Source organism: Mastomys coucha, unplaced genomic scaffold (genome assembly GCF_008632895.1).
Source record: "Mastomys coucha isolate ucsf_1 unplaced genomic scaffold, UCSF_Mcou_1 pScaffold3, whole genome shotgun sequence".
NCBI classification, from domain to species: Eukaryota; Metazoa; Chordata; class Mammalia; order Rodentia; family Muridae; genus Mastomys; species Mastomys coucha.
Window position 1 is genome coordinate 66,773,782 of NW_022196909.1, and position 7,977 is coordinate 66,781,758.

At 43.7% G+C, this 7,977-nt stretch overlaps 1 protein-coding gene across 1 annotated transcript in view; it reads left to right on the forward strand.

Moving 5' to 3' along the window:
• LOC116074483 (ribosomal large subunit pseudouridine synthase B-like) overlaps positions 1–3,850 on the forward strand; it is a 24,420-nt gene extending 20,570 nt beyond the window's left edge. Inside the window, exon 4 of the mRNA XM_031347046.1 lies at positions 3,688–3,850. Coding sequence (XP_031202906.1) covers positions 3,688–3,786 — 99 coding nt within the window. The 3' untranslated portion in view covers positions 3,787–3,850. The remainder of the gene's footprint in view (positions 1–3,687) is intronic.
• Positions 3,851–7,977: the final 4,127 nt, after the last annotated feature.

A 7,977-nucleotide genomic window follows, 5' to 3' on the forward strand; every position in this document is an offset into this window, starting at 1 on the left:
CACCCCCCACCCTCCCACCCCGGCTTATCGAAGGTGCCTCTCAGGGTGGGAACAGCATACTAAGTTTTTAGCAATTTCTCTGGTTAGGCTGTGTTGTAAGTCCCATGCTAATGAAAGTTTTAGCATGAAAGATCAAGGGTCTAGGATCTGCATGCATGAGGTCCTCAGTATATCTAAGAGATATTCACTGTACTATGAGTCTAACTTAGGACAACTGAAGTTTCAGGCTCCAATTCGCAGACCAGCCTGGGATACATAAGGATACCACAAATTCAAACAAAGACACACTGGAATGTTAGAAAACACACCAGATTTTGGACCCCAGAGTTGATGTTTTTCTTTTTCTAATTCCAAATAATGTCCACATAATCACCTAGGCCTGGAGTGGATAGGCAGTAACCTGGCTCTGGGGAACTGTATGTCTATGGCATCTGGTAAGGATGGAGTTTCAGTAGAAAGAAGAGAGACCCCAGCCTTCCTGACCCTGTAAGATGCTGAGTACATAGAACCACTGAAACCAAGTAGACACCTGCTCCCAACAGGCCCTGCAGATACACTTGAGAGTGGGAAGCAGGGTCACATTTCCTGGAAGAGAAATGAGCTTCCAAGGAAACTTATCCTACTGGGAAAATGAGTCATGACAGAACGATTTATGAGTGATCGTGTGGGACAGAGAGAGAGCAGGTGTGAGCAGCTGAGGTTGTTAAAATGACACATCCAGACCAGTAAGGGGACAGGCATCCCAGGAGTCTATCCTGCACTGGGATTATAGCTCTGTTCCAGCACACCCAACTGAGAAAGACTCGGAGGACAATCTCCATCAAAGAAGGGTAGCTGGTCCCTTTGTAATACCTTACCACCTATGTTCAAAACCTGGGGAGAAAGAATGGTGAAAGTATAAAAATTACTGCAGTTAACCTTGATTGTCAAAAGCAACTAGCAACATAGGCCTGGAAGCCTGTTCAAAATGCAGATTTCCAGTTAGGTGTTGTGGTGGGCCTGTAATCCCAACCCTCCGGAGACTGGGGCAGGGAAGTTATCAGTTCTAGGTCAGCCAGGGCCACGTTGCAGACCCATTGCAAACAAAACAAAACAAAACAAACAACAAAAACTAAAGTCAAGGAAGAGGCTGAGAAAGGAAGGAAGGTTCTCAAGCCATGCCCTAAACCTGCTGTCTCTGAACTGCACATTGCCAAGGGCCCTGGATGAGTTGTGTGTCTGTCGGTAGTGACTGCCTTAGGAAGCTTATACCTCGCTAGCAATCAGCATCCCCTAGTAAGATACAGTGGTACATAAGATGGTTATTGTGCAGGCTGAAACCAGATCAGCCCTCCTGGAAAGCATCAGGAAGATGATGCTCATAGCCCAGGCAGAGAGAAAAGTAGATGGTACCAGTTAGCTAAGAGGTAACTCCTACTCCTGATGGGCAAGTTAGAACATGTACCAACTTGGCCCGATAGCTAGGAACTGTGTGGTGAGACTGAACTAGCAAGCTGCTCATTTTGTAACTATGTAACTAGAATCTAAGGTTTCTAAGTTGATGTGGGCTCGAAAAATGGGTTGAGCTTGGGAAAGTGGAGTCATAAGTCATATGGGTAAACTTACAGAGAATTAAATAACAAAAACAACAACAACAAAAAAAAAACCTATCCACTAACTGTGCCATCTTGCCATCTTGGTTCCTAAAGAAAGCTACATTTTCTGTTTCCCTTTACCTGATTTGATCTTCTTAGGCCCAATTCTGGAGTCTAGGAGGACAATAAGTATTTAATTAAGAGTTCCATTCTCCTCCAGCCTGAACATAGATGGTTGGTTCACTTTGAACCTTCAAGCCCCTTGTTGTTAAAGGCAAACGCACTTCCAACCCTCTCAGAGGGCTTGTTAAAACACTTTGTTGGGCCTCCTCCCAGGATTTCTGATTCAGTATATCTTGGGTGGAGCCCTAGAATTTACATTTCTAATCAGTTCCCAGATAGTGTTGATATGCCTGGTCTGCAGTTCAAACTCCAACACCTCCCATGCGACCCATTTGGGGTTGAATTCCTAGCCGCCAAGGGCAGTGGCTTAGTAAATCTTAGGAATGATGGTTCTTAAACTGATTTGTCTTGCCAGTTGGTTGTGAATCACATATGGCAGGTGCTCAACTGTGTCACAAGGAACTTACCGTGCCAGTTCAACACACCTGAACTGGGCTGTGCCCTAATCACCCATGCATGTCCTCTGATGAAGAACAAGGGTGTGTGGACGTCAACTTGTAGCACAGCTAACCTTCCTTCCTTCCTTTCTTTCATTGTATATTTTTATAATGATTTACTTTATTTAAGTGAGTACACTGTCACTATCTTCAGACATACTAGAAAAGGGCATCAGACCCCCATTATAGATGGTTGTGAGCCACCGTGTGGTTTCTGGGAACTAAACTCAGTGCCTCTGGAAGAGCAGTCGATGCTTTTAAGCGCTGAGCCATCTCTTGGGCCCCATAGTGTAAGTTTCCAAACACAGGTTCTCTCCAGCTTACTTCAGGCTAGTTGTTTCAGGCAGTGGGGTGATGCTGGCCTTTCCAACACTCCTTAAATAACTACATTATAGATGACAAAGGAAGACGCATGGTTTTGCTCAGACTTTCAGTCTCCCTTTCTCAGAAGAATGTCTGGGTACCTGACAGAGGCCTTGAACCCTTATTACACCCGTAGATTTCTCCACACAAGCACTTTTTACTACAGAAGCTGAATTTCTTTTGGAATTGGATATCCTGGCTGGAAGGTCTGAATCGCACTGATCTATCTGTACCCAATGGAGAGACTTAGATGCCCTTGAGCCCCCTCTTCCCATACAAAGCCTGTGTTGGGGACAAGAATGTGTCCTGTGTGCTGCCCCTCTGCTCTTGAGACAAGACAGCTCTGATTCATGAAAGCAGAAGAGCTGAGAGGAGTGCAGGCAGTTCCGGAGAATTTTGAGTGGGGCTCAGTTGCTAATATCATCTCAGCCACTTGCCCGGTTTCCTTTCCCCAACTTCTCTACTACCAGAAGGAACAGACTTCTGGCTTTCTGTTTCTTTCACAGCTTAGCCTTTTACAACAAAGATAAACACTTATGGCCTAACATGACCCTCAGTTTTCTTCACTGAAATCTAAAAGCAATTGACTAAAGCTGAGGGACATTATACAAAATACATGCCCAGATTTATTCAAAGACAGTCAAGGCCATAGATGATAAGACGAGGTCAGGAAATGACCACAGCTTAGAAATGAATTCACAAGATTCAGCATGGTATTATGGTTCATAGCATGGGAGGTGGGGTGGGGGCAGACACTATCAGAGAGCTTTGGGAAATGGGTGGAAAGTCTAGCATTATAAGGATGCTCATTCCTTGCTTGCACCTGGTTATGTAAGATACAAACATCAGGCGAACACCCTGCCATCTTTGTAACATTTCTATACATATAAAATGATTTCAAAGTAAAACAAATGAAAAGAGACCCATGCCTCGTTAACAGAGAGGCACATCTATTCCATGGGGAAACATTCCGCAGCCTCCTGCTTTGTGGCATGATAAGGGAGCACCTAGGGATGGTAGAAGGATGTTTTCCTCTTAATAAAGTTGGGCTCTTGAGTCTTTTATCTTTTTACAGAGTAAAGCGTGTCTTGGCAAGTCATAGGCTGAATACTAACTTGTTTTCTCTACAGTTTTGCCTTAGAAACCTTCATCTCTGCATCCTGAGAGTGGATAGCTCTGGGCAGCAAAAGCAGTCCCATGTGCAGAAAGCAGATTTGTGCAAGAAGTAAGCCCTCATCTTTCTGAAAATTGGCCCTTGTGGATGTAACTACATCTTTTTCTACTTGGGAGAAGAGCAGGGGAGAGCATGTGTTCCCAAGCAGTGTGTGTGTGTGCCCTTGGCATCTGCTGCAGAGGCAGGTAAGATGCAGTAGGTTTAAGGTGAGGCCTAATATTCTGATTTTCCTGCCACAGGCCCCATAATGTCAGACAGCTGCTGGGCCTGATTTAGTGTGGGCCCTCTCTGAGGCAGAGTCTGAAGGAAGAGCATCCCTTCTGGTCCGAAGCACCGGAAGCAGCAAGCAGTACACACTTCGCAAGGGAAGACCCAACACAAGATTTTAAAACGGAGATACCCTCACCAAAGCACAGTGTTATTGCTCACATGGGTAAGGGGGGAGGCAACGACGGGCCTGCCACGATTTTAAAACGGAGATATCCTCACCAAAGCACAGCGTTACTGCTCACATGGGTAAGGGGGGAGGCAACGACGGAAATACCCTCACCAAAGCACAGCGTTACTGCTCACATGGGTAAGGGGGGAGGCAACGACGGAGATACCCTCACCAAAGCACAGTGTTACTGCTCACATGGGTAAGGGGGGAGGCAACAACGGAGATACCCTCACCAAAGCACAGCGTTACTGCTCACATGGGTAAGGGGGGAGGCAACGACGGAGATACCCTCACCAAAGCACAGTGTTACTGCTCACATGGGTAAGGGGGGAGGCAACGACGGAGATACCCTCACCAAAGCACAGTGTTACTGCTCACATGGGTAAGGGGTGGAGGCAGCGACGGGCCTGCCAGGAAGCCATGGGTAAGGGGTGGAGGCAGCGACGGGCCTGCCAGGAAGCCATTGCTTTTCAAGCTTGTGTTTCCTGCAGGAATCCTTAGATCTAGTCACTTGCCCTGACACTGGGGAAGAGAATCACGGTTGCACAGGGCTGACTACCATGAAGCTCATACCCATTCCAAACGTGACTAAAGCTGAAGGTTTCTGAAAAGCAACACATTCCCTTTTCACTACATGCCTTTAACCTATAGGATAAAATATAAGGGCCTGGAGAGATGGCTCAGGAGTTACGAACATTTGCTGCTCTTGAAGAAGACCAAGGTTTCTAGTCCCAGCACCCAGCTGGCAACTCACAACCATCTGTGGCTCCAGAGTGCCTTCCTCTGGTCCCCATGGGCATGTAGGACACGGACATACATGCAGGCCATAGACCCATACACATGAAATAAGACAATGATAAAATTATATAAAGAAGGACAATCAATACAACTAAAAGTTGCTAGAAAAACAAAACAAAAAAAAAACTGCTTTAGAATTTTAAGCACTGCAAGAGAATGAAGTGCCTTGTTGTGCGTGTGGTTCTACTTTGCATCAGACTCTTCCTAGACCCTGTGGGTGCTCTGGCAGTCCTTTCCATGACTTATTGATGTTGTGATCGTCTGGACCTCAGTACACCCAACTTTCCTAATTGCTCATCCATTCTTCTGCCTCCAGTTTCTTTGTCTAAGAAGTAACCGTTTTTGTCTTCCCAAATATGTATGATTCAGTTTGCAGAAAATAGACATACCCTCCTTCATCCTGACCACAGGGTCAAGTTCATGACAGATTTACCTAAAGCATCTGCCACCATTGTTCAGCTTCTACAACCTTTCACGTTTTCTGAATCTCTGGAGACCGGGAAAATGTTTCTTCTTTTCTAGGTAACAGCTTCACCCCTCTTTTGTTGTTGTTGTTGTTTGAGTTTTTGTTGTTGTTTGTTTGTTGTTGGGGTTTTTTTGTTTTGTTTTTCAAGACAGGGTTTCTCTGTGTGGCCTTCTGTCTGGGAACTTGCTCTGTAAACCAGGGTGGCCTTGAACTCAGAGTTCTACCTCCCTGTGCCTCAGAGAAGGCCCATACTATACCCTGCCCAACAGCTGTCTGGCATGATAGGGTCTATTGTAGGAAATCGAAATATTGGACCTCACTCCAAACCTATTGCATCTTGCTTGCCACTGAACCAGATGCCAAGGGCTCACGTGCACACCTGAGCTTTGAAGTGTTGCTTGGCAACCTATGGTTTTCCCTGCTTTTCTCCCAAGTAGTGCTGAGATTAAAGGTATGTACCAATACACCTAGCATAGTTTCCCTTTAACAATACAGAATTCGTATAAAGAGCCGTTCAATTTAAAGCAAACCCATAGACTTAGTCTCCTTGGACTGAAGTTGCACAAATAGGAAAAAGCAATATGTTGTGTCTTGTCCTCCACCTTTTGGACCACTGATAGGCATGGAGAGCTGATTGGTAAAATCTGATTGGCTTTTTTGCAACGTGTTTTGAGAAAGATGTTTGGAAGCAGTCTAAATCCTATTTATTCTCTTGAGGTTCCTTGTAGGGATGTAAAGGTGTATGCAGCAGCAGCTTGTCCCTTTGAAGGATCGCTGTTCATTTTTTCTTGTGAAATAAATATCAATAATTATAAATTATTAAAATGTTGTTTTAATGTTTTACAAGCAAGAAGTCTGATGTGTGTATTAGCAATGAAGATTGGAGTCTCAGATAGAAACAAATGAAAGCTAAGTTCAAGTACAGATAAAATTTAATGTGTTTTAATTTGTTCTTTTTCTTGCAACTCTTGGTTCATTATAATAGTAGATTCGACCGATTATTTCATCTGGTGTTGTATCACATAATAAAATGTAAATATGTTGTTTCAAATTCTTTGTGTAAGGTTCAGTGTATAAATAAATACAAATAAGTAGCAAATGATCACATTTTACAGTCATTTCCTATGTAAGTGTAACTGTGATCCTGTATAAATAAATACAAATAGGTAGCAAGTGATCACATTTTACAGTCATTTCCTATGGAAGTGTAACTGTGATCCCTTAGTCAGGAGTCTGTGCATAAGTAATTGTTAGCTGATCCCTGCTGTTTCTGATCAGCAGAGTTGAGGGATCTTAACTAAAAGTGAAGAATATGGTCTTTAATGCAAAAATACTACTAACACAGAGAGAAAGCAGACAGGCAAGGTTGAGAATAATTGTTCCTTCTCTTTGCCCCTTTGTCCCCCTATACTCTGCACTGAATCTAGGGCCTTGCTTGGGCAATCTTACCTAGACCCCCTGTAAGAATTTATGAATGCGCACTTAGGAGCCTCATTGCTGAGCTACAGTACCACTCTTATTTGCAGTCATGTTGTCTTCGCCTTGCGCTTTCTGCACAGCCCATATTGGACGATGTTTGTTTCAGAAAGCAAATGCTTAAAAATTAACAAAAGTTAGAGGCCAAAAGAGCACCCCTGTAATAGGAAAAGGAAAGTGTGGCTTGATTTTGTCATCTTTTAGATTCTTTAGAGGGATATTTGGTTCCTGCCAGGATGGCTCGGAGAGTGAGGAAGGTGCTTGCTGCCAAGGCTCATAACCTAAGTTATAGTGCATTATCCTTTCTCTCTCTCTCTCTCTCTCTCTCTCTCTCACACACACACACACACACACACACACACAGAGAGAGAGGCACATATTAATGCATACAGCTATACACTAAATATAAATAAAAATTCAGCAAAAACTATAAAAAGAATACAAAATGATACATTGTATGAAAATTGCTTCAACTACCAATGAATGGGATGGTAGATTGACACAACTTTTCTGTTAGGGAGGGAGACACTGGTCCATTAAATATGGGGGTGGGGGTAGGAGAGGCTATCCATGTTAAAAACATTTCTCAGCAAAGGAAATAGTTATAAATCTGTTCAGAAATCAGCAAAGCATACTCATCTCACTGGAGGAAAGTAGGAAGCCCATGAATGTCCAAACATTGAGACTCATTTAATAAACTATGATATCTAAGCTGAAAATCTCTTCACTACCAAAAGGAGATAATCATGTAGAAAAATATGTGATCATCTGAAAGAAATACTAATCATGGATCCAAAGGAAAACTCAAAACTAACTTGTGGGGCACTGAGAAGGCTCAGAGGATAAAGGACTTGGGGACACTGAGATGCTCAGTGGGTAAAAGCCTTGCTGCTGTACCTGACAACCCAGGCTCCATTCCTAGAATCTCCAGTCGAAAGAGAGAATTGACTCCTGTTGGAGCCATGTTTCTTCTTCCACTATGTGTCCAAGGAGTAACAAACTTGTGCAAGAAGAGCTTTTACTGGCTGAGCTATTTGGCCAGCCCAGTATTATGTTTCTATTAAGGA